Source organism: Culex quinquefasciatus, chromosome 3, assembly GCF_015732765.1.
Source record: "Culex quinquefasciatus strain JHB chromosome 3, VPISU_Cqui_1.0_pri_paternal, whole genome shotgun sequence".
In the NCBI taxonomy this organism is placed as follows: domain Eukaryota; kingdom Metazoa; phylum Arthropoda; class Insecta; order Diptera; family Culicidae; genus Culex; species Culex quinquefasciatus.
Window position 1 is genome coordinate 152,960,906 of NC_051863.1, and position 26,412 is coordinate 152,987,317.

At 40.9% G+C, this 26,412-nt stretch overlaps 4 protein-coding genes across 4 annotated transcripts; 1 reads left to right on the plus strand and 3 right to left on the minus strand.

Annotated features, from left to right (window-relative positions):
- The first annotated feature begins 3,541 nt into the window (after positions 1–3,541).
- Positions 3,542–4,661, plus strand: LOC6052709 (phosphatidylinositol N-acetylglucosaminyltransferase subunit C). Its single transcript, XM_038265882.1, has one exon. The coding sequence runs from the start codon at positions 3,730–3,732 to the stop codon at positions 4,591–4,593; it is 864 nt and encodes a 287-aa protein (XP_038121810.1). The 5' UTR covers positions 3,542–3,729; the 3' UTR covers positions 4,594–4,661.
- A 4,420-nt stretch (positions 4,662–9,081) lies between these two features.
- On the minus strand, positions 9,082–11,070 carry LOC6052708 (DNA-directed RNA polymerase III subunit RPC5). The gene is made up of 4 exons (XM_001868900.2): positions 10,850–11,070; positions 10,651–10,779; positions 9,870–10,581; positions 9,082–9,809 (listed from the first exon to the last, which is right to left on the minus strand). The coding sequence occupies exons 1-4, from the start codon at positions 10,880–10,882 to the stop codon at positions 9,295–9,297; spliced, it is 1,389 nt and encodes a 462-aa protein (XP_001868935.2). The 5' UTR covers positions 10,883–11,070; the 3' UTR covers positions 9,082–9,294.
- A 134-nt stretch (positions 11,071–11,204) lies between these two features.
- LOC6039427 (nucleoside-triphosphatase THEP1) lies at positions 11,205–25,171 on the minus strand. Its single transcript, XM_038263818.1, has 4 exons — positions 25,048–25,171; positions 11,901–11,972; positions 11,673–11,838; positions 11,205–11,613 (listed from the first exon to the last, which is right to left on the minus strand). The coding sequence occupies exons 2-4, from the start codon at positions 11,929–11,931 to the stop codon at positions 11,244–11,246; spliced, it is 567 nt and encodes a 188-aa protein (XP_038119746.1). The 5' UTR covers positions 11,932–11,972; positions 25,048–25,171; the 3' UTR covers positions 11,205–11,243.
- LOC6039430 (histone chaperone asf1) lies at positions 23,550–25,188 on the minus strand. The gene is given in 3 exon segments (XM_038263817.1): positions 23,550–24,306; positions 24,309–24,573; positions 25,048–25,188. Coding segments are annotated over 2 exon segments (696 nt in total). The 5' UTR covers positions 24,555–24,573; positions 25,048–25,188; the 3' UTR covers positions 23,550–23,856.
- Positions 25,189–26,412: the final 1,224 nt, after the last annotated feature.

Consider the following 26,412-nt stretch of genomic DNA (forward strand, 5'->3'; position numbering starts at 1 on the left):
ATGAAACTGTAAACAGGAGCGTTTGGTACGGTATGTCCACGCATCTTTCCTCCTGAAATGTGATCCGTTCTCAGAATCCTCTCTTCGGTAAACACAACGTAGTAGGGCTGGCTGCTTTAATTTTTGCAATACATTTTCGAGTGTTCTCGGATGTACTGCAATTATTAATAATGACAAGAAAAGTGCTTGTGGCGTAATCTAATCACAAAACTTTCCAGCATGCTTTCATAGGACTGGCTGCGTTTGTGTTAGATTAGATTAGATTAGATAGACAATAAAAGTTACCTAAATTTGTGTTCAGAGCCAATTTTTCAAACTTCCTTAAATTGTGACATGAAATATCACAAAAACATAAAAAAGTATTTTTTTTTTAATTTCATTTGATTTTGCATTCTATGACCCCTCGGTCATTTTGGTTTGTTTTTGCCGCTTTTATAAAATAAATGCAAAACTTGACTTTTTCAGCACTCGTCGTGTTCGTCGTTGGATAAATGTACGACACGTGCTGAAAAAACTACTTTTTACAATTTGTTGCATAAACTACTTGTTGTTGAAAAAACATTAGATGATGGGACTCTTATAATTTCAGAATATTTGTTTGATATTTCATGTAACTTTTTTTAACTCAAACTTGAAGATTATTTAACGTAAAAAATGTATTTATATCCTATCGCATTTTTTCTCATTAAAACAATCTTTGTGTTGAGAATGATTAATTTTAAATTAGAAAGTAAATCTTTTGTACTGCCCCTGATCGCATAAATGTCCCATATGCATTTTCATAACTTTTGAGTTAAATATGCAGTTTGGTTCAAAACCAGCCATCCCTCATATTCGGAACAGTTAACAGAAAGGCCAATGTTCAACAAATTATGGAAAATCGATAATTGAACACAATGATTTGCTATTACCTTCATGTGGAAGCTTTTCTTGCGATCTTTTGATTGATGTATAGACAGGCTGTATATTTTTACGTTTTATATCATACTTTTTTCTTACGATGTAAACAAACTTTTTTTTCTCTCCAGGAGTTCTTATTTTTCCAAAATAATGACTTCACACTCTTAAACCAATAAAACGCATGCTTAGTAATGTTTTATGAATGGTCTGGTTTTTTTGTGTGAAAATATCAGTTAAATTCAGGTGTTCCACAATTGTAGGAGGCACAATAACATCCCACAATCATGGAACAGGCAATTTGGATGCATTGTTTTGCTGCTCTGGTTAAAATAGTCTTGATAGGCAGGTTTTTGTTTAAAAAGTACCGTAAAACGGGGTGACTTTGATAGCCGGGGTGACTTTGATAGGTTTGCGATTTTTACGCAAAATGAAGAGTACAGTTAAAATACGTAAGGAATGGTTTAGAAACATACTGACCGTGGTAGAGAAGTGTTCGAAGTACCTCAAGAAGAACTTTTCATAAAATTTTGACAAGTTTAAAAAGTTAGTTAAGTATAGTTAAGAAAATGTTGATGAAAGTCATTATTTTAAACTTCTCAAAGTGTCATGATTTTCTCAATGAACATGATTTTTTATCGGAAAACGGAATGCATTTTCGGATTCTTTGGACAATTTTTCACTAGGAGAAGGTTAAAAAAATTGTAAATAATATATAATATTTTGTTTTTGAAACACAATTCAAAAAAATCACCAACTTTATAGGCAATTTCAGTTGAACAAATTTCATGTAAAATGTGAAAATCTGTGATTCGTGCTTGAAATTCAGTATAAAATGCAATATAAATCGATAATTTTATAAACAAAACATGTTTTAACAAATTTCATGAAAAATTCCGACTTTTTAACAATTTTACCTAAAATTTATATGTATTTTGCTAAAAAGCATATACACTTAGTTAACTAAACATAAACATTGATTTTTTTCTTAAAACTATATCAGCTACTTTAGTGATCGTACATTTAGCGTACAAATAAAGTTTGAACATCTTAATTATGATTTTAACAAGAAAAACTATGACTATCAAAGTCACCCCGGAATTAAAACTAAAATTTTTTAACGTAACTATTTTTCTAAACATTATTGAAAAAACTTTTTTTCCGAAATAGTGCATGGACTTTGTGTGGCCAGCCCCAGTACATGTTTTAAAAATAATAATCTTGAGAAAAACCTTACCTGTTCGAAAATATTCCAAAAACAAATTGAAATCCTAGCAAAGTCACCCCGGTTTACGGTACTACTTTTACTAGTAAAATAGCAAGAGAATGCCCAAATAAACGTTCTAAAAATAGTAAGGTCGACAGAAAAGTTGCATTTTGCATCCTATTGACAAATTACCACAAAAGTGTTCCGAATATGTGGGATGACTTTGTTCTAGAAATCATGAGGAAATCCAGTTTTTTTACGAAAACATAACATGGGACATTTATGCGAAAATGGGCAGTGTAGTGATCTTAAAAATCAAGGAAAAATAACCGAGATTGTCGAAAAAAAAAACAAATTATTCGCTCTACAGCATTGCCTTGGTGTTCTCGATTGCGAGATACCTACTCGAAACTTGGTGCCCGAAGGCTTGATTGTTGAGGCAATTGCAAACCTCTTTTTACACCTAAGCTTCCATCAACCCCAGGATTCGAACTGACGACCTTTGGATTGTGCGTCCAACTGCCTACCAGCGACTCCACCGAGGCAGGACCCAGGCAGACGACTCCTACACCTGGACTGAGCTAACGACCTAACCTCTTGGTTAGACCGGGGCCAACATTTACTTCCCTGTCCCACGGAAGGCGTGGTCAGGCAAATCTCGTCTCGAAAAATGCCACCGGGACATTCTGGGATCAAACCCAGGCCGAATGGGTGAGAGGCAACCACGCTTACCCCAGCACCACGGTCCCGGCACGAGATTGTCGAAAATAGTTGATAAAAAAAAACGGGTGCCTCGATATCTCAACGCTGCTTTGACCAAATCGGCTCAAAATTTTGGTGAAGACTCGTTAAACCCTTCTAAACCGGCCCATGTGTATGACGAATAGATTTAAAAAATAAATAAAAATATTTTTATGTTATTTGATAGAAAAATTGTAGATATTGGCTTCGCAATGCACACGGGATGAATATGTCTTGAGAGTCTTCACCTTAAATTTCAGCCAATTCGGTTCATCCAATCTCGGGTATCGTGGCACCCGTAAATCAACTCGATGTTGCTAGAAAAAAAAAGATCAAAAAGTTTGACAAACAGCTGATGCCGCATTTCTGGTGTTTTTTTTTTTTTTGAAAAGGTCCAATAAACCAAATTTTCAGTTTTTGCTTTTTGGGTGTTTTTTAACACCCCTGACTCTATATGTTAGCTTAAATTATTAGTTTCTCACTTTAATCATCTTTATAGTGGACCTTATACATTTTCTGTAACATGAAATTTTAAGTTTTTTTTTTTTCATTTTGTAGCTAGATATAGCCATCAATCTGATTTTATCCCATAAAAAACCAAACGGTCACCCTAATGCATGGTGCATACCGGACTTTCTCTTGTTGACAATTAAATTAGATCACATTCAAATATAAATATTTACATTTTTTACTAGTCCAAGTCAACGAAATATTTTTTTTTAAATTTCTTTCTAACAACGAAATTCTTACAGAAATTTGAAATGTTGAAATAAAGTACTAAGTTTCCAAAAGCTTCAAATCTAGTGTACACAGCATTTACAAATGACCTGATAAAAAGTTGTAAACTAACAGGTTATCGTTATAAATAAACGCACAAATTACCAATGGCACCGCACCAGCACCAGCAGCGCAAACCTTGGCGCAAGAACCTGTACGAAAATGCCGACTACGAGGACAACTACACGGATCCGAGCTTCCTGCAGGAGCTGAAAACCAACGCCAACCTACAGACGTACACCCTTCCGGAAGCATTCCTGGGCGCCACCCGGCTGAGCCAGCAAATTTCCATCGTCGCCAGTTTTCTGATCGTGTTCCACTATCTGTACACGGACACCCTCAAACCGCAAAGCATTCTCGGGCAGGCCATCTTCGGAACCGTCGCCGGTTATCTCATCTATGCCGGCCGAAGTCTCCGGCTTGGCACCGTCATAGAGGACTTTAAAACGGCCGCAGCCGTGCTGGTGTTTGGCTACATCTTCTCCCCGCTGCTGCACACCCTCACGGACAGTGTCAGCACGGACACGATCTTCTCGATGACCTTCCTGGTGCTGATGCTCCACCTGATCTTCTACGATTACGGCGTTCCGGCGGCCATCGTCTCCAAAGCGATTTCCCTCAACGCCGCCATCTTCGGTGCGATCTGCCTGGCCTCGCGACTGTCCTCGCCGTTTCACGCCTTTGTTCTGCTGGAAGTGGCCGCCGTTTACTTTGCCCTGGGGCCGATCCTGTTGGCAAAGATCCGCAGTGTTCCGCTGCTAGTGGCCACCGTTGGTGTGTGCTGTTACCTGCTGCTGCAACTCTCGATGACCATCTTTTGGACGTACGTTTGCGTGTTGGCGTTCGTGAACGGATTCTGTCCGCTGCTGTTTGTGCGGTTGCAGCGGCACAAGAACAACATTCACGGACCGTGGGACGAAGCGATCGTCAGTGACTTCCGGGAGGAGAATGGTAGCGCTAGCAGTATTTGACGTGTCAGGAGTGTTCTAGTCTTTTAGTTAAAATAAAAATATAGAAGCATAACGTCTCAATATTATTTTAAAATATAGTTTGAAATGTTAAAAATTATTAATTTTGCAACATCGTCTAAAAATAATTGCATCTTCGAGAATTTGTATCTTGAGGAGGATCATCTGATCGATGTGGTGTCTTCGGCAAAGTTGTAGGTTATGATTTGGGCTTTTCAGAAAAGTATTGGTTCGAAATACTTTTTCTGAAAACATAGGGAATCCCATAGCTAATAGGCTATTTTCAACCACCTTTTTAGGGTAGCCATCTTTTGCGCTAAAGTTCAAAATATAATACCAGTATCTTGAATCTTTGACATTTAATCTAGATTGTTGGAAAAAGAAAATCTAAAAAAAAATGTCAGCCAAAATTTCAAAAACCAATAAATTTGGAACGAAAACTGTTTTTGATAAAGTGCAACGTGCTCAAGTTTAATTTTAAGGTATTTTATTCCTAAATTTTTCAGTTTAATGCATTTAGAAAATCTTCTAGCACCCTGTGTACTTTAAATTTGAGAAAATATGAGAAAAAATAGTTTTTCCAATGTCATCTAATTATTTAGTCCTCATTTTTTTCAACTAGCGGAAAAAAAAACGGAATCGACGTAACACCTTATAATGTGGCCCTCTTAAACCTTGCGGTTTCGTCAACGGATCCACAGGCGTGTATCGTTCTTTTTGCGACAAGACTCCGCCTCCCGGGTCTCCTAAGTGTGAAGGTATGGGCACTAGGGTGTAATATCAAAATCGATTTTCCAGCACAGCACTTTTTCAGTTCCTTTTGGGGTCCTAAACAACTCCCCAAAGTTTGGGACCGATTGGTTTAGTCCTCACTTTGCGCAAAGCGATTCAATTTTCCATATAAATTTGTATGGGGAAACCCATTTTTTAGGATTTTGATATTTAACAATTCGACGTTTCATGCCATATCAAAACCGGACTCATATTCGGATGCTCTGGAAGGTGCTCTACAACTTTGCCGAAGAGAGTATGGTGCTAACTTGCTCCTGAAAGAAGATATAGAGCCCTCAAAACTCGTCTAAAACGTGATTTTCGAGCAAAAAACACGTTTTAGACGTGTTTTGAACACGCTGTATCTTTTTTTAGGGGCAAGCTAGCACCATATTCTCTTCTGGAAAGTTGTAGAGCAGATTCCAGAGCATCCGAAAATGAGTCCGGTTTTGATATAGCATGAAACGTGGATTCAATAAATATCAAAATCCAAAAAATTGGTTTTCTCCATACAAATTTATATGGAAAATTGAATTGCTTTGCGCAAAGTGACGACTAAACCAATTGGTCCCAAACTTTGGGGAGTTGTTGAGGACCCCAATAGGAACTGAAAAAGTGCTGTGCTCACTAAATTTGGACAACTTTAATTTTTTCCATATAACCATATTACACCCTAATGGGCACGGGGAGAGGGCACCGAATACCTATATTTACACTTAGAATTTTTTGCGTCCGCCCCGGGATTCGAACCGGCGACCTCTGGATTGTGAGTCCAGTGCGCGGTCCGATTGATCCACACTTTCAACTCGCAATATCTCGGAAACTATAAGTTCATCTCTCGGTAAAGAATGTTGATGTTGAAACATTTGTGAAATTGTTTGCTCTTTTCTATAAAAAAAGTCTTGCCCAAAATTTGAAAATGTTCAAAATAAGTGTTTCCAGCCCAAAAGTTTACTATTGATCCTGAAAAAACGAGATTAGCTTTTAGAAAAAGAGAAAGAAAATTTCACAAAAATTGTATTCCTTTACATTAAAAATCAAACCAGAAAAACTTTTGGATTTTATTCATTTTGAATCTGAAAATTACTTTGAAATTTTGTTTGACAATTTTCCCACTACCACTGCACATTTTATTTCATGTTTCCATTGAAATATTTCTTCAGTACTATGAAAACAACAACTTATTTTTTCAATTCATTTTATTTACCGAAATAACAATTTTACAACTTGTGTGAATGACTGTTTCATAGAGATTTGGTGTTCCTTGCAACTATTTCCTTTTCAATAACCGCTTGGTAACAGAAGGTTCTTCGAATGCAATTAAACAAAAACTAGGGAAAATTTGGCCAAAAAACCTAGTGAGATCGAAACGTGGGAATAAACAACAACTTAGTACTATTGTTAATTTGATTTGTTTAACCGGTTTAACCGCGGTGGATTTTCTTGAAACAATTCGAACTGTCAAAAATCCACCAAAGCATCTACCGGTAGATACTTTTCTACCACAGTTTTTTGTGCGATCAATGTGGTAGATGCTTTGGTGGATTTTTGACAGTTCGAATTATTTCAAGAAAATCCACCGCGGTTAACCAAATCAAATTAACAATAGTACTCTTATCTTTAATTTTTTGAAGTCAAAGGTTTTGAGTCTTTTAATTTTATAAATTTATGTTTTTTTTTGTATTTTTTTAAGCTTGTAGATGGTGTCATTCAGAGCCTTAAGGCTCTGGAAGGCATCATTCCCGACCGGCCATTAGGCGGCCATGTTTTTTAGAAAAACATTAAAATTTTGATTCAGAAGTTTTCAATCAAAAAATGGATTTCTTTTCGTTGTTTGTAGAAGCGTTTTACACATAGTGATTATTTGTTCATTTTAATTTACTATTTCTGGACCCTGAATTGAGAACCATCATTGACAGTCATTGCCCCAAAAGTGAAAGACACCATCTATCACCTTAAGCTTTCCTCGCAAATACCCTGGGACTGTTAGAGCGTAGCCTTGGAGCACAGTGTCGAAATTACGTTCTAAGATTTGTTTTTTTTTTGTACCGGGCAACAATCAAATTGTCTAAGAATATCGAAAAGACTTTAGTCCTTAGAGGGTAACGATTCTCGAGATATTCAATTTCCCGGGAATCGAGAGTAGAATTTGGACATTTCCGCGAATTCCCGAGACCCGGGAGATTTTTTTAACTATGCCAATAGTGCCAAAAATTTAAAATGAAAAGTAATAAATTTGCTTGTTTTCAATGATTTCAGTTACAATTAATTCATACTCATTCTATGAAACGTTAATTTAAGTAGCCTCATTATTTTCGCAATTCACAATTCGCAATTCACAATTTTCAGTGTTAGAACGGGCCTTGACCGATCTTATGCACCAGGTTCCCGACGAACACGCACTGCCCATACACCTACATCTCACCCGTGCTCTGAGTCAGTACGAGCAACACGCTAGAACACGCTTTGAGTGTTCGTGCCAGGCATGCACACCTTCTTTTCCGGTTACGCATTTTAACTCGGCCGGGGTGGTACATTAAGTAGGGTTTGATGTAAGTATAAGCGCCTAACGATTTATAGTGTGCCTATCAACTTTCATTAAAGCAAAAACTGTTTTATTTTTTGGTTTGAATTAAACAACTACCTAGTTGTTATTTACTGTGTTTTGTTTTCTACTGAAAGCTTTCCTAGTGTTGAGTCGTGTTTATATATTGCTTTTTCTTTTGTCGCGGTGTTTTGTTACAAATTTTTGGTCCTAAGCATTTTATAAAATTTAGCAAAAGTACAATAGTAATATTTGTGTTAATTATTTGATCATTCCAAAAATTGAGTAAAGGCTCGAACCTCATTTGTTTGAAGAAAAGGGTGAAGATTGAAAACAATGGACAGTGAAAGAAATATACTATTTGAAGAATCAATAGTAAAAGAAAGACAGTAATTTAAGAAGTAGATAAAGAAATTAACAATAATTAATAAATAGAGGTAACAAACAAGCTTAGATTGTATTGAGGGTAATTTACAGAGAAGAGAAGAAATTATTCAAATAGATAAATAAAGAAAAGGCACATGATAAACAAAATTGACAACACTGCCAAATTAAGGGAAAGCAGACAGTTTGTTACAGCAGCATCAATTGGTAAAATAGAGTGGAAAAGCGTTGAGAGATAAGAGAATCAAATAAGTGAAATCGAAATCATATGAAGGATAATAAACAGAAGCCGAGTTAGAAAATAAACAAACAAAATAAACAGAAGATAGGTGGTAGACGAAATGGAAAGAAGAGAAACCCCGTTGTGCGATGTTTCAGGTACATCCACAGCAGTTAACTCAACATATACTGCGAATCAAAACAATACCGTCTACAATCACAAATTACTTCCCTTTCCCACATTGTCGCGCCCCTTTCTTTTAGCCGTCTCGACTCTGACCCGCGGTGGTCAAAGGTTTACGATCCGTTTCCACAGGCCACCAGCTAGGTCATCATGAAAACCAAGCCAACGTGGAGGTAAGAAAATAGGACACTCGCAAGGAACCAGAGCTATACTGTCTTGATCAAGAATGATCTAACAGGACTACGGACGTAGACAGTGACGCTCCTTCCAGGATGTTCCTCACCTGAGCGTCAACTGAAGAGGTATCATCAGCATCATTCGCACTTGGCCTGCTATTAGATTAGAGATAATATTGAGGACAATTTCTTTCAAAAGCAACAATGCCCGATTGTTTTCAAAATTTCCCGATTCGATCCCAAAACTTTCGCAGACTTGAGTACCGCTCCAGGGCTTTAAACGGCCCCGCGGTGACGGTGGCGGTGGAATCGAACCGACAACATATATTTTCCGATACGTATAAATAATAGCTTATCCTGGTAAGATCGTAACGCACTATAACTTGGTTCATAACACATGCACACCCGGGGCGGCTTGGCCGGCGCTACCCGTTGCTCATCTTGACGTCGTACTTACTCTCCGATCGGCCCGACCGTTTCCGCACCCGTTTCGTGCTGCGCTCCATCTCGTTGAACTTGTCCGCGCGGGCCGTCCAGAACGCGTTCTGCCGGTCGCTGATTTCCTGCTCGTTCGCGGAGAACTCCTCGTTCGACGGCAGCAGCAAACTCCAGGTGCGGTCCGGATTGAGCCGGGCCACCGAGCACAGGATTTCCCGGATCTCCTCCGTGGGTAGCTGCGTAATGAGCGCCAACTGGTGCCGCTCGAGGTGGTCGCTCTGGGTGAAGCGATACAGGATGTAGTCCCGCGCCTTACACATCTGTTCGGCCGGCACGCCGTTGATGGCGGACACCGAGCCCTCCGGGTACATGATCTCCGACTGGACGACCCAGTTGCCCCGGATGAGCACGCCCGCCAGCGGGAGCGTCCGGAGGACTTTGTCCGCCGCGAGGCCCCGGTCCGGGAGCAGATCCATGATCTGCTGGAACGTGAGTACCTTGGCTGGAACAGAAACGAGCGTTTGAGGGGTGGAAAATTGATTGGTTTCTATGCAAGACTCACCATCCTTAAGAATAACCTTAATCTGATCGACGAGGGCCATCTGCTTGAGCTTGTGCATGCAGACGACCCGACTTGGCAGCATTGAATCGATATTTCTATCGGTCTTCTCCTTACTGATGAGCATCTCCAGATACTCGGGCGGGGCCACGTTGAGCGCAGCGGGGTCTTCCCGGGCGGACGCGCCACCGGATCCGGTGCCACCGCAGAACAGCTTTTGCCGTTCGAGTTCGGCCGCGGTCGAGGTCTTCGCGTGCCAAAACGTTTCGCACCAAGGTTCTTCGGATTCGAGCTTTGAAATGTAGTTGAAGGACTTTTCGCGCGCCTTTCGCACCTTTTCGTTCTCGGTGCGGGCGAACTTGACCGTGACCTGTTTCAGTTCCTCCTCGTCGGCATCGGCGTCCTGTTCCGCCTTCTGTTCGGCCTTGGTTCGCTTGTCCTGCTTGTCAAAGTAGGAGAACATCTGCCGCATCGAGGCGATCCCTTGCAGAGGAGTGGCGTGGATTTCCCGGTCCTGCAGCGTGCAGACCATGTACCGATTGACGTCCTCGATCGGTTTCGAACTAAGGAACGACTGCTTGTCCATGGTTCCGCTGCGAAAGGTCGGTTTCTGCTGACGATCCTTTTCCTTCCCATCTGCGGCTATGGCAAACTGTTCGCCCTTGAACGAGTCGTAGTTCTTCGAGGCCGTGTTCAGCGCGTAGTCTACCTTGATCTGGAACCACGAAAACCAAATCGTAAACAAATGGACCTAACCATGCGGAATTCCACCCAAATCGCCTACCTGTTGGTTGATTGGCTTAACGCAACTGTTCACCACCTGGCCATCGTCAAAGGTCGCCGTCGAAGCCTTCACCGGGTACTGCAACAGGTACAGATTCTCGGCCAGCGTCTTCGACAGGTACACCGGAATCTGCGTCCACACAAATTAGAATATCAAAATCCGTCCCACGTTCAAAGGAGCAATCTTCACCACAACTCACCTCTTCCACGACGGGATCGTCCTCCTCGTCCATCACAGCCTGCAGAAAAGCGGGAAGTCGAGCTGGGGCACACTCCGTGATCCGGCGGACCCGAAAGTGTCGGAATTCGGCGGCGATTAAACTTTTTCAGTCGAACAAAAAAACGTGAGCGCAACGACGGCACGCAAGCAAGATTTTGGAAAGATGCTGCAGCGCACGGTTGACAGCTGCAAAACGTTGTGGTTGTGATGGGCTTTGACGTTTCGCGAAAGTGATCTAAAATGCACATTGGGCTTGAAAGTGGGCAATATTTATGAAGAAACACGGAAAAAAATAATTTGAATTAAACACAATTTCAACAAAATCGTTTTATTGAATTTAAGTTTGGCAGAACTTGTCCCACTTGTCCACATTTTCAAACCATCTTCACGACGGCCTCCAAAATATCCTGCTTTATCTTATCCCGGTTCGACACGGTCACGTGGAAAAGCTGCACGCCCGGCGTCCGCTTCAAGCGTTCCACAATGTTTAGCGAGGCCTTTAATGGCACGGTGGCCACAAACTTCAACCGACCCCCAGGTGGTGCCGTGACGGCGTCCACTATCTGCTGCAGCCTGTCCTCGAAGGGGCGCGACTTTAGCTCCATCTTGCCGATCTCGTCCAGCAGAAGCAGATTGGCTGTGGATCGAATGGCCAGCGCCGGCAATGCTACGGATTCGAATTCCGTCACGCAGACGGTGTACTTTCCGACGCGATTTTTGGCGGAAGCGTTACGAATGGAGTCGCTGAAAGTTTATGAAAATCAATGCACTGTAAAAAAAATAAAGAAGCTCGAAAATTCAACCTGGCTCGTGCAAGTGGTGCTCGTTTGCCGTCGAATGTTACGATGTCGAAACCGGACCGCTCTCCGCTGGGACTGCGCAGCTCTTCGGTGTAGAAACCGTCGAATGCGATTGCACGTCGCTGGAGTTCGGTGCCTACGTGACGCATGATGGTGGTTTTACCCACGCCTGATAAATTGTACAATAATTTTGTTTTCATAGAGCTTGATTTTATATGAACTTTAATTTACCTGGCATTCCTGTGATTAGAATAAGAGACATTATTCCCAACAGTTCGTCTGCCTCCTAGATTCTTTTTTTTTCTGAAAACAATAAAAATTTAATTTTAAGACAAAGAGATGGCGATCTTAACGGGTTGCAGACTGGATTTCTTCATGTAGCATTTCTCTGTGGTTTTTGAAATAAATCGAATTAACAGCAGCAATTTTTTGTTGTTTCTTTTCTGAGTGTACCCCAAATGTCACACGCGAAACCAAAACAAAATTTCGCCGCGGCACCAAACTGAAATGTCGCCAGTTGAGCTGCGACAAGACTCGCGCCGCGTCTTACACGGAGCATGGAATCAATCACGAAAATCTACCGGAAATCGTTTTGTGAGCGTGGATTTGATCATCCAGATGGACCGTTTTATGATGTCTAGCTTGGAGAGGACAAGTACAGCGCTTTTGATTTTCAAGTTGGTGGCTGGGTCTTCCCATTTTGACTCTAAAGAGCTTATTCAATCGACACCCGCAACATCCCTCATCAGCAAAACTCTCTCGGTGAGAGGACACAACGGACCGGATTGAGGTCCCTCGACAATGAGGCCACTTATTTTTGTTTTATTCAGACGGAAATCCATCCGTAATCAGCAACTTAACCAAGACTTTTTCCCTTCTGCGTCTTTTTCTGAAGCTGGAAACTGACTGAACTTCATAAATTACCCCAAATGAAACAGTCAAACAGTTCTAGTGGTAGTAGAACTAAAAACCAAGATTTTAAACAATAATTTAATCCAAACCGTTCTATTTCCTTGGCAGATCAGAAAAGATTACCACGTTTTTCTCATCATCCAAAGCCGTCAAAACAAAAAAGCAAACACACTGATTCAAAATCACCTAAACATGCTTGACAGATATTTCGCGACAGAAAATCGTCGCGAGAGTTAAACTTGCTCAATTCGGTTTAGTGCCGCGGCGACAATATATGAGCATTTCTCTGAGATTTCGGTCATCCGATTTTTTCTGTATTTTTTAATCCGGCTGAAACTTTTTTGGTGCCTTCGGTAAGCCCAAAAAAGCCATTTTGCATCATTAGTTTATCCATATAATTTTCCATACAAATTTGGCAGCTGTCCATACAAAAATGATGTATGAAAATAAAAAAATCTGTATCTTTTGAAGGAATTTTTTGATCGATTTGGTGTCTTGGGCAAAGTTGTACCACAGACATGTGGTTGTACACTGTAAAAACATTTTTGGTGATTTTTAATTTCACTTTTTGTCACTAAAACTTGATTTGCAAAAAAACACTATTTTGATTTTTTTTTATTTTTTGATATGTTTTAGAGGACATAAAATGCCAACTTTTCAGAAATTTCCCGAATGGGCAAAAAATCTTTGATCAATACAATTTTTTTCAAAAAATCGAAATACCGGTCGCAATTTTTTTTTAATTTCATTTTTCGGTGTAAAATTGAATTTACAATCAAAAAGTACTTTAGTGAAATTTTGATAAAGTGCACCGTTTTCAAGTTATAGCCATTTTTATGTAACTTTTTTCAAAATAGTCGCAGTTATTGATTTTTTAAAAATAGTGCCCATGTTTGCCAACTTTTGAAAAAAATATTTTTGAAAAACTGAGAAAATTCTCTATATTATGCTTATTCGGACTTTGTTGATACGACCCTTAGTTGCTGCGATTTGACAAGAAAATTGATGTTTTCTAAGTCTCACCCAAACAACCCATCATTTTCTAATGTCGATATCTCAGCAACTAATGGTCCGATTTACACTGTTAAAACATGAAACATTCGTGAAATTTTCCGATCTTTTCGAAAAAAATATTTTCATAAATTTTAAATCAAGACTAACAGTTCAAAAAGACCAGATATTACTACGCTCTTTGGATGTGTTAGTCTTGATTTAACATTTTTGAAAATATTTTTTTAAATTTCACTAAAGTACTTTTTGATTTCAAATTCAATTTTACATCGAAAAATTAAATTGAAAAAAAATTGCGACCAATATTTCGATTTTTTGATTGATTGTATTAATTCAAAAATCGTAACTTGGTCAAAGATTTTTTGCCCATTCTGGAAATTTCTGAAAAGTTGGCATTTGATGTCCTCTAAAACATATCAAAAAATTAAAAAAAAAATTAAAAATAGTGTATCATTTTTTTTCAGTGTAGTCCATATCCATCCCTACAACTTTGCCAAAGACACCAAATCGATCAAAAAATTCCTTCATAAGATACAGATTTTTGAATTTTGATACATTGTTTTTGTATGAACAGCTGCTAAATTTGTATGGAAAATTATACGGACAAACTAATGATGCAAAATGGCTTATTTGGGCATACCGAAAGCACCAAAAAAGTTTCAGCTGGATTAAAAAATACAAAAAAATAAAATTAAGGAAAATAGACCGATTCCGTAGAGAACTGCTCATATGTAATATTTGTCCAGTCCAGGCTGCTTAGAAATTTTTTAAAGAAATATTTGTTCAGGTTAGAAACCCAAATTTTAAGAAAGATAAAAATTTCTTGGTTAGATTGAATGTTTTCACGAGGAATTTGGACAATAGAGTTTGGGTTACTCACCACACATAACTCGGACGCCTAGAAATGAGCTGAAACTTACAACAGACACCACAAAGAGACCCGGAGGCTCGCCCGTAGGTCGGTAAAGTGGATTGCTTTGCTTTTTGGACAACAGAGTACGAACTGTTTTGAATAATTTTGATGAGCTTTTTATTTATGTAAGGTATGCACTTCGGAAGAAACCGGCCAAGAAAAATTTCAAATGGGAAGCAGCGAAAGCAAGCCAGAAATGTCGAAGAAAAGTCCCAAGAAAACGTTCCCGCTCTTTTGTTCTGCTGTTTGTAAAGCTGTTTCTTGACCCGCTTTCTTTAGGACTGCATACCGGCCCTTAACTCCAAAGTTTTGAAATGATTTTTGAACTTGTATTTTTTTAGAACTTAGATTAAGCCGTTGCAAATATTTTTCAAAGTTTATGTCGCCCCCTCCCCCTTTAAAAAAAAAACTTCAAAATTTCAAAGAAAATATAAATCTAACCAACTGAAAACAATTGGAAATGCATTTTCCTGCGTTTAAAATAATAATTAGCATGTCTGGAATCAATCAAAAATATTTAAAATTTTTGTGGAATTTCAATGTACAAATCTGGAGTTTTTTTTTGAAAAGGTCCAATAAACCAAATTTCCAGTTTTTGCTTTTTGGGTGTTTCTGAAACCGCCTTGAGTCACCCAAAATGCAAATACTAAAAATTTGGTTTATTGGACCTTTTCAAAAAAAAAACTCCAGAAATGTGCAAAAAGGTTTTTTTTGGCGAAAAAAAAACCTCTTCAAAACTTGGATATTTTGAATACTATTGATTGCAAAACAACTGGGCAGGTGTAAAATGCATTTTTTGCAATTCCGTCGTGAAACTACTCAATTTTCCTGTCATTCTTGAACGACGAAATAGCCTACTTTTCTGTACCAAAAATAACAGAATCGAATAGCAACACTTTTCAAAATAAATGCTGAAAAGTTCTACTTTTCAGCACTCAAATGGGTGCTGAAAAGTTGAACTTTTCAGCACTGGTTTCGAAAAGTAACACTTTTCAACATTTTTTTGATTTAAACAATTTATTGACAAAATACATGAAAATTTGACTTAAAATTTCACTCATTATGTGTTTTTTGGAATTGCAAAAAATGTTGTATGGAACTCGTTGCAAAAAGAGGATTTTTTCAGCACTCTTCGTATTTATCCAACTCGGTGAACCTCGTTGGATAAATGTACGACTCGTGCTGAAAAAATCCTCTTTTTGCAACTTGTTGCATAAACCGCTACCTCCTTGCCCTGATATACAGTGTAAACTATCAGGATATCGTTTCAATAAAATTACAATTACAATTACTATTAAAACACTTTTTTCATTCAAATGTTGAGACCATGGCTTGTCATTAAAATTTTTATATTTTATTATTTTCAATCAAATCAAATTGAATTGTAAACATAGAAATTTCAAGATTTTAATTTTTTTCTATTTTTTATTGTAAAATATGTATTTGATTTTGTTTTTAATATCTTCTGTGTTAAGAGCGAGTCCACGAGCAAAGCATACCAATCTCGCATCGACCTCACCAATCTGCCTGACATTTTCAGGGGTTGTTTGTACATATAAAACTAGTATCTGGCCAAAATATGAGCACTCTAGGTCAAGGGGAAGTGGGGCAAATCGGGACACAAAGTTTGAAGGTTCAAAAGCGTCAAAAATCGTACAAAAGCTGTAACTTAGGACAAATTCATTTTAATTTCAAAATTCAAAATGCATCTTGAAGAATCGTTCAAGAACTTAGAAAAACGAAGAATCGTTCAAGAACTTCCTCCTCAGGCTCCGAGCTCAAGCTTCTCGGTGTGATTTTGGAGTGCGCGAAGAAACTGAAATTCTTCAGCAGGTTACAGTGGGTGCACGCGACGAGAAGATCAAGGACAAAGGTTTGGAAAACGTGATGAACCTCAACGAAATCACCAATTATGCGCAGAACCGTGAGACTCTTCTCAAGCAGAAAGAGAAATCAAAGCAATTTCGGGAGGAGCAGCAGGTGAATTATATGCCGGCAGCTCGAAGCAGCTACAAACGAGAAAGTTATCAAAAGCCCGGGACCAGAAGTGGCCGATATCCAAAACGACCTTACCAGCGACAGGCAGGTGATCGCTCCTCGAACCAACGGGGCCCGCGTTGGAACGAGGCTGATCGTAACCCATCCGGTCATGGTCGTACAGTACCAAAATGCAACCGATGTGGATCGTGGTCCCATGATCCTGATTCAAGTGGATGCTTCGCTCGTCAAGCGCGCTGCAATAAGTGCGGCACGGTTGGTCACTACGCCAGGGTGTGCACAGTTCCCTACGGTGGACATCCGGGGAATAGTCGGGGTCACGGAGGACCTGAGGCTAACATGCTGGCGCAGTCAGCACTTGAGTGGAAGGAAGAACTACCCCGTCGGCCGAAACCTGAGGACATCGCCAAGGTATAAATGTCATCCCATTCCGCCTATTTTTTTGAAGAATAAGAAACGGCGTTTCATCAAAGAGTATTGAAAATAGAGCGCGGACTCGGAACAAATTTCCAATAAATTCATGGTACCAACCAAAGGTACAACCGTAACGCCTTTGATGAGGCGTTACGAGTTTGAGGCGTTATGGATTTTTTTTGTTGACTATTTTGATCTTAGCAATCCCACTTGATTTTTTCAAGTTGACAGTTCCCTTGGATTCGAGGAAAAAAACATTGTTTTATTTTGTACGACGACACGGGCGAATATCCGGGGAACCTTGCCGATACAGTTCTTTGTGAGCCAAGTTCTTTCGAGAACCGTCCGGGTACCCGGACAAACGATCCTCGGTGTTCACTGAAAAATCGGAAAAAAATCGTTGAAATTTGTGTCCAGTTGCCAGATTCGAGCCCGCGGTGACTCGATGCTGCTACGAGGCGCTCCATACGCTGGGCCACTTCTAGGCCCCGAAGAAGATCCAGGAGTCTAAATTGAACTGTATCTCGTGTAGGTGCTTGCTCGCCAACTACAGTAGATCATCATCCAGGAGGAAAAGATGAATTGTTGAGGATATTTCAAGAGTGATATTTTGACTAAAGTTGTTCCGTTTCTTTACCAGCTTCAGGTCAACACGAACGAGTCAATCGGCACATGAAGGTTGCCAAGCGCCATAGATGGCATCGATATAAAGGCGCCGTACAAGTGGTAATCGGGACAATTGTATGTTCCGGAGAAGTTTTTCGGCAAGCGAGTTCCATCCAGTTGCGTCTGCTGAACCGGCGGAGGTCATAAAGAATACGATCCAAATCTTGGGTTAACCCGATGTCCCCAATGTTGTTTTGGACATGTTGACAGTGAATCACACCCTAACGAAGCGAACGGATTTTAACACAGTAAAATTCCGATGAATCCGCTTGAAATATAGAAAACCCATCTGAATTCAACCGAGTTTTATTATTTTTTTCTAAATTAACAGCCGAGTTTCAACGTTAAGATCGCCTTCAACTTATGCAAATTACGATATAATGCTTTATCAACCAGTCACCTATATTTGCCAATAAATCAAACTCTAGATTTGTTCAAAACATCTAACTGGAATCTCGCTTAAGATTGCACGCAGCCAGAAAATCTTCCCACAAAGATCGTTTATTTGTTGTTATTTTTGTGAAGTGTCCAGTACAGCTAGAAAATTTCATGCCATATCAACATCTTCTTTCATGTTCGACTTGCTCATTGGAATAGTGTGGCAAAGCTTGGGCCAACGGTGTAGATTCCATCTGAAAAAAAAACTCCAAGAAGCGGCGAGCCGGTTCGTACATGAACAGGTCGAACCGTGGACTGCAAAATCTGGAGTCGATTCCTAGACTCGATGTTCTGTTGGCAGAGCACGTCAGAAGTTCAGGGAGGAGGATGTAACGTGCTGGCCACACGATCCTGAATGCCGAATTGCACAATTTCTGCTCGTGGACTTTGGTCTGGCGCAGGACATTAGCAGGCGACGGGACGTGCCGTTGAAGAAAGTGCCGGCTAAGGACCGGTGTTGACACTGGCGCTGGGGACGAGGGGAATCAGCAGGGTCGTGGCCCAGCAGAAGCAGATTAAGCTAGAAGCAGACAACCTGGAGAACTGTACAACACCGGCCGGTACGGAACCAAGCGGAACCGCCTGTGGTTTTCAAAACGTATTTGAAGCAATCCAACAAAGTTCTCGAATATTACCAAAGATCTCTACAGTTCGCTGGTCAAGTTGACTGTTTTGACAGTTCAATTTAAAGAGAGTGAAAAATTTTGACAGAGGGAAACGTCATCAAAACCGTAACGCCTCAAGTCACTGAACAAAAATTGGTAACTCTCATTTTAATTTTCCAGAATGCTGCGATGTGTACCGCGTTATGGGGTCAAAAATAAATAGCCAGTGTACCCTCTCATTTCCCTTCTCCCTGGTTTCATGTAGCAAGTTTTTTTTTTTTTTAAGAGGTTTCGTAGGATTCTCTCAAGTGCATTGAAAAAAAAATAAAAAAAATTGAAATAAACAAGTAAACTCAAAGGATTTTATATTATTTTGTGTTATCTACCAGGTTGACGACCCTCACCCATGCGACGGTACGGTTACGTGTTTGATCGGTTATCTGCTTCCGGTGAATTTTCTGGTCGATTCCGGAGCTTCGATTAACACGGTTACGGAAGACGTATGGAAAGAGATCGCAGTCTCTAAGGTCAAGGTATTCAGAAAGAGCGTTGTAGGGATTATGGGTTGCAGGATTGAATATGTAATAAATAATTAAATGAGTATTTATTATAAGATTTATATAATTCATAAATAAGAGTTAAGAGCGCAACAAAAAGTGCGCACCTTCATGAATATTGCCTTGTTAGCTGATTGTGGATTGAGTGCGAGAGCGCGCTAGCGAGCTGCGAGAGAGAACAACGAGCGAGAAAACAACGAGATGCGCGCGGCCGGCGAAAGAGAGAATGAAGATTGTCAAATCAGTTTTGTGGTTAATTTCTATGGAATAAGACGTGTTGTTTGTTGATTGCAAAATATCTGTGTTTTTATTATAAAAGAAAGTCCCCGATCACGACAAGCGTGAATTGCGATCGTCAGTTCACCGCGTATGCGAGTCGTGAACCGCTACGCGTTGCAGCAAAATTCGAGACATGGATATCAGTGAACTCCTCCAAACCGGAAGCATACGCGGAATTCTACGTTATCGAAGGGGCACGCCGGTCACTTTTGAGCAAAGCAACATCGGAAGAACTGAGGGTTCTTAAAGTCGGCCTTGATGTCCAAAATGTCACGGATGGTGGAACGCCGTTCCCGAAGTTCCCGGGAGTTCAAGTGAAGCTGTCGATCGATCGAACGATCCCGCCGAAGAAAGTTGCTTACCTCAGAGTACCAGCTGCGATGGAAAAAAAGGTAGACGACAAGATCGAAGAGATGCTTCGGAGTGATATCATCGAGAAGGTCGAAGGGCCACCCGAGTGGATCTCACCTATGGTTGTTATACCTAAGGGTAAGGACGATGTGAGAATCTGTATCAACATGAAGCAACCGAATACTGCTATCCTCCGCGAGCATTATCCCTTGCCGATGATCGACACCTTCCTGAACAAGCTGAAAGGTGCTAAATTTTCTCAAAGCTGGACATGACTTCCGCGTATCATCACGTTGAGTTACACCCGATTCTCGAGACATTACCACGTTCATGACCGGGCGAGGACTTATGCGCTTCAAACGACTTTTGTTTGGGATTAACGCGGCTCCGGAGATGTTTCAAAGGATAATGGTTGAAATGTTTTCCGGAATCGAAGGAGTGATCATATACATTGATGACATCGTGGTTTTCGGGCGGACGCAGGAGGAGCATGACAAGCGACTACAGCAAGTTCTCGATGTTTTGAAGCGCAACAATGCAAAGTTGAACAAAAGTAAGTGCGTGATTGGAGCAAGCGAAATCGAGATTCTGGGCTTCAAGGTGAACGCGAACGGAATCAATGCATCACAGGATAAGATAGACGCTATCGAGCGTTTCCGGTTGCCCGCATCCAAGGAAGAGGCACGCAGTTTTCTCGGATTGGTTAACTTTGTAGGCCAGTTCATCCCGAATCTTTCTACGCGGACAGAACCACTTCGTAAATTTATTCGTGGGGAAGCTGAGACGTTTGGGGAAGAGCAGAAAATAGCTTTTGATGATCTTCGAGGAGAGTTAACGCGCAACGTTCGGAAACTTGGATTTTTTGACCCGCGGGATACTACTGAACTGTATGTAGATGCTTCGCCGGTTGGTTTGGGAGCGGTTCTTGCACAGAGAGATGAAAACCGGGTGGCCAGGATCATATCTTTCGCGTCAAAGGGTTTAACAGCGGCTGAAAGGACTTACCCGCAAACTCAGCGTGAGGCACTAGCGGTGGTATGGGCCGTTGAAAAATTTTATTTGTACTTGTTTGGAATCCATTTCAACGTTTTCACGGACCATAAAACGCTCGAATATATTTATGGCGGCAAGCACCAAAATGGTCGACGAGCGTGTTCAAGAGCAGAAGGATTTGCGCTTCGTCTACTTCCGTATGATTTCGAGGTAACATAATAAGTATTATAATTTGGAGCGTCAAAATAGTTTTTTTTTGGTTATTCTAGGTGAAGTACATCCCAGGCTACACAAACATCTCTGATGTTCTATCCCGCCTGGTGGAAGAACCTGCTGTGGCTTTTGACGACCAAGCTGAGCACTATTTGTTTGCTGTTGAAGGGGGGCGGCTTTCGGCGATCACTCTGGACGAGATAAGGAAGGAAACAACCCGGGACGGAACAATGCTTGCTGTCACCAAAGCCCTCAAGACGCACAACTGGCCATCGGAGTTATTGCGCTATCAAGCGGTTGAAAGAGCACTGGGTGTGGTCTCGGGTATCGTAGTACGAGATGATAGGATTGTCTTACCTGAGAAGTTGCGACCAAGGGCCCTACAAATCGCACATCGAGGACATCCCGGCATCGTGGCCATGCGAAGGAGCTTGCGGGAGAACCTGTGGTGGCCGTGTATGGATCGTGAAGTGATGGAATACGTAGAAGAATGTGCGGGGTGCACTGCCGTGCGCAGTCAAAATCCGCCAGAGCCTATGATCCGTAAGGAAATGCCTCAACGAGCGTGGCAAGATGTTGCGATTGATTTCTTTTCGGCAAAGGAGTGCGGTACCTTTCTAGTTATTGTGGATTACTTTAGCCGCTTCGCGAAGGTCATTGAAATGAAAACGGGTACTAACGCGGCCAAGACAATCGATGCCTTAGATCAGGTGTTTCACGATCACACGTATCCAGAGACGATTCGGTGCGACAACGGACCGCCATTCGCCAGCGAGGATTTTGCTGAATACTGTCATTCCAAGAACATGAGACTGGTACGAACAATTCCGTATTGGCCTCAAATGAACGGGCTGGTCGAAAAGCTGAACCAAGGTATTTTGAGATCGCTCCGAATTGCAGTGGTGACGAAAGAAGACTGGCGCAGGGCACTTCGGGATTTCACTTACATGTACAATACGACGCCGCATTCAGTTACGGGAAAGGCACCTTTGGAGCTTATGACCGGTCGTCCCATTAAAGATCTACTACCGTCCCTCCGAACCGATCCGACCTGGAACCGTGAAGAAGGAGTAAGGGAGGAGGATGCTGTGAAGAAGTTGAAAGGAAAATTATACGCAGATCGACGCAGACATGCGAAACCGTCGGAAATAAAGGTAGGCGATGCAGTGTTGTTGCGTAATTATGAGACAGGAAAGCTCGAACCAAAATTCCGTCTGGAAAAATTTGTCGTAATACGCAAGACCGGAAGCGATACTGTTGTGAAAAACGACGAAGGTCTGATGTACCGCCGCTCTGTAACAGACCTGCGCAAGTACCCATCAGGGGACGATTCAGATGAGGATTCGGCACAAGAGGAAGTTGAGGGAGAAACTGAAACGAGTAAGAGGAAAGCCAAAACAACGGAAGCATCATCTGATGGTATCCCAGCTAAACGTCCAGCAAGGAATAAGAAAGTTCCAGAACGATATCTGGACTAGGACCGTTCTCGATGGGTGTTTCTGGATTAACACGATTTTGAGTATGCTTGAGAAACCGTTAAATTAAATGTGTTGATACAAAATAATAATGATTTTTTTTTTCTTGTTTTTTTTTTTGAGAAAGGAAGGGATTGTAGAGTCTTAATCCAACGTGATGATTTAGATCAGTGTTATATGTCTAACCTTTTACCATACACAGCCGGGGTGGAGGCAGACGTTGGTGTGCGTGAGCATAGCTTGGACCAGTCAGTCATCAACCAGTAGTTAAAGAGTGAGGATCCTACACATCTGAAAGGGCTTCAAAAATGCAACAAAATGCAGGGTAGAGCATCCCAATTGGTTGAATCTAAAGGGAGTTATTTGCATTTTAGTGAAAAAGTAGCACAATTTTCAAACTCAAATAAAAAAGTGTTCCATCCAGATATCAACTCGGTTCGACCTGCAGCTTGTAGGGGACATCTGGGACTACCATCTGAGACTGAGAACGCTTTGGGTAAGGCAGTTTAACATATTAAATAGACACGTTTACTTTTAGTGAATTTTTTGGTTGTAAATTTTTGCTCGAGGGACCCCTTAGATCCCATTTTCTGATGATAATTTTATCATATTCGTGTTCCTGAGACAATTTCACAATAGAAACATGCATAAAAATGTTTATTTTCATCCATTTTAACCCTTTAAAAAATGAAAGCTAAAAAAAAATCTTCGATTCACATTTATTAAAATTAAAATCAAAATTCACTAAAGATTGGTGAGGTCCAAACGACGTCCCATACAAAGTGGTATGTCCTGTTCGTGGACTCGCTCTTAAGTTTCCGTGTTTTAAAATTTTCCTGCGTTCATTGGCAATTTGGCAATTCTGAATATTATGTTTTCATTTTTTCCTAAATTAAAAAAAAAATCCGCGTGGTTTATGGATGGCCTCTAAATTGCTTTTTTCAATGCAGCTGCTTTGCTGTACTTTAATCTCTTCTGTTTAAATTTTGAATACTTGACTTTAATATATTCAAGAAAATCTGTGATATGTACAAATGAAAAAAAAAAGAACAAAACCCAATTTTATCGCATGATTTTATTACTAATTGTTTCCATTATTATTTACACAACTTTATATCTAGTCTTACGATCGCATGGTTGAGTTTTTACTAAATGACGCAACGTTAGTTTTAAAACTATGATTAACGGCTGGCCGGCGCCCTGAACTGTGCACGCGCGCTTTATTGTACGGCAATGAGAAAAGAAATAGTTCACCCGGTACGGTTGAAACAGGAAAATGAAAATTAATCAAAAAAGAAATACAAAACACACATGAACTACATCCTAGTGGGGCCACTCGTTGCTAGATGGATGCCATCTGTCTCAGCATTCCATCGCCAGCGAGTTGGAATTCTCGTTAAACTCCCGCGGCAACGCCATACTGCTGCTGTCGTCCTGCATCCCAGCGCCAGCGGACGAACCGGCCGCACCGAGACCCGCCGACGAGGAAGTGGCCGGATTCATTTGAGCATCGAGCGCACCATCGTCCATCATTCCGTTGTCCTCCTCGAGGCCGGTTCCGGACGTTCCGTTCGCGGCACCGTTGGCCGGAGTGTCGTCCCAGTTGATTTTGAACCGGGTGACGCGCGGTTTCGACGCCAGAATGTTGCGGGTCATCTGATGGAAGAGCGGTTTGGCTGGGGGGTTTTCGCGCAGTTCCTGGTCCGAGTACTCGTTGTTGATGAAGTAACCGACGCGGACAAACTCCTGGCCCCGGTACGAGCAGGTGAGTAGGACCACCGTGACGCCGACGGCGTCCTGTTCGGGGGATGCGGGCCACGTTGGGGGGGATCCGCCTGGAACACAAAGATGTGACGACCCTCGGGCACCGGTCCGACGTAGATGGTGTCCAACACCTGGTCAAAGTCTTCCGATTCGGCCGACCCGACGTAGATCATCTTCCACTCGAGGTCCTCCTTGAGCTCCTCGATGCACTCGAACGTCAGCTCGAACTGGAACGGGTTCAGGAAGCTGCTCGGATTGTCCAGCACGACCACGTTGGTGATGTGAACCTTTGCCATTTCGGTGTGGAGGTTTGGACTGTGAAAAGACGGGTTTGGATTAGTTTCTTGGTGCTGATCAGGCCGATATTAAAATTCTATTTACCAAAAAGGGTCCGTAAGGAGACATATTTTAGCAAAATAATTTCACAAAACTTTTAGAGAGTTTTCTGTTACGTGCTTATTTTCGGTTAAAATTTAAAATTGAAAATTGAGCACTCACTAATTTAACATGTACATAGATGAAAACTTGCTGTTTTTGTAAGCTTTTGTTAATTGATCCTAATTACTATCTGTGATTCATCAAAGTAATTCAGTTGATATGCTGCACATTGCAAAATCACCTTATCAACTCATTACCTATATCAGTTAACAACGTACAAAGCTCCCCTTGAAAAATTAACCATGAAAATACCATTCCCAGAAGCACTCGGAAGTGCATAGGCGGATGACCCCGTTCCCAATCACCTCACACGTCCAACCTTCTAGAAAAGCCCCTTCTCTGGAAACTAACCTGCGCCAGAGCACGAACTTTCACGTCGCTTTTCAGTCACGGATCGCACCGTTTTGCAGCAACTTTTACCGGGACTCGACGGAGCGCACCTTCCGCTAGCTTCTTCCGGCTAAATCACTCGCTTTGGCACCCAAAACAGTCCGTTATTTTCAGAAAATCTCCAATTCCTTCGCAGCGAGCATCGGCAGAGAAATTCTGACACCAGAAAGTGACACTTTGTGCAAAACAAAACCGCTTCAAGCTTGCTTTTCCCGCTTTTGTGTTGCGCCAGCGCGTTTGACAGCTGGCTGCGGAGTGACGGGAAGGGGGGTGGATATTAGATCACTTTCGCGGTGGGTTGTGGATGGTGTGTGGATCGTGTGAGTTGGGTCTGTGAAGTTGGGGAAGGTGCATGCAAGTTCGCGTGGAGTAATCTTTTCGCGCCAAAAGGAAGAAAGTGTTCTGGATTTTGCAACAATGGTTTTATTAATATTTATTATTAATTATTATTATTTGGTGTTTTTAGTTATGAAAGTCTGTCATTAGTAAGTTCATGGTAAAAAATGTTGAGTTGAAGCAATTTAACTAATTCAAGTAATTTAAAAAAAGATAGAATCATTACAGTACCATCCCGATGGTTCAACAACTTGACACTTTTTTCAGTTCGCCTGGTAGTGAGAAAATTCGTTCATCCCCAAGTAACATTTTAGGCTTTATCCAAGCTGTCACAACCGCTATAAAACCTATCAGCCAAAACCAACATTAAAACCACTTAGTCGTAAAAAACTCCCCAGAACCTCGATAAACCTCACTTAAAACCCAAAAGGACCTCCGCAAAAGGTTGTTACGGCTTATTTATAAAACCCACATAGGAGTTCAAGGCTTTAAAATGAAATCCTAACAACCTCCTTAAAGCCTTGATAAAACCTTTGTTAAAACCTTATTAGGAGTTAGGGAAAATGACATTTCATACGTCTTCATGCGTCTTATGACAAACAGATTTTATTCTGGCAAAAAAAAAACCTTCGTCTTGCCAAATGAAATTATGGAGATGGTTGTCAAAAAGGTTGATATGATGATGATATGATATGATAGATATTGGAGGTACTTAAAATAATTTCAAACCTTATTTCTCGAAATTGGTTGCTCAAATTCAGCTGCGGTTAAATTTTTATTGATGACTGTAGGGAAGATAGAGCCAAAAAAATCAATTCGCTTCATCAAAAATCATTATTTTGTAATCATAGTTTTTTCTGTGAAAAATGTAGTATTGCTAATCTTTGCAAAAAAAAAGTTCAAATTATGTTTGAACTAACGATGTCACAAATTCATCATAATTGGGTCCTAAAATGAAGCTTAGATTGCTGATATTATTGTTTACAGCGA

Excerpts from the sequence above, each read along its gene's own strand:
- LOC6039427 (XM_038263818.1), bottom strand. The coding sequence starts at position 11,931 with ATGTCTCTTATTCTAATCACAGGAATGCCAG. Across the intron at positions 11,839-11,900 it reads TCTAATCACAGGAATGCCAG|GCGTGGGTAAAACCACCATC; the intron begins GTAAATTAAAGT and ends ACAATTTATCAG. Across the intron at positions 11,614-11,672 it reads GCACCACTTGCACGAGCCAG|CGACTCCATTCGTAACGCTT; the intron begins GTTGAATTTTCG and ends ATAAACTTTCAG.
- LOC6052709 (XM_038265882.1), top strand. The coding sequence starts at position 3,730 with ATGGCACCGCACCAGCACCAGCAGCGCAAACCTTGGCGCAAGAACCTG.
- LOC6052708 (XM_001868900.2), bottom strand. The coding sequence starts at position 10,882 with ATGGACGAGGAGGACGATCCCGTCGTGGAAGAG. Across the intron at positions 10,780-10,849 it reads ACGATCCCGTCGTGGAAGAG|ATTCCGGTGTACCTGTCGAA; the intron begins GTGAGTTGTGGT and ends GTGTGGACGCAG. Across the intron at positions 9,810-9,869 it reads TAAGGTTATTCTTAAGGATG|CCAAGGTACTCACGTTCCAG; the intron begins GTGAGTCTTGCA and ends TTTCTGTTCCAG.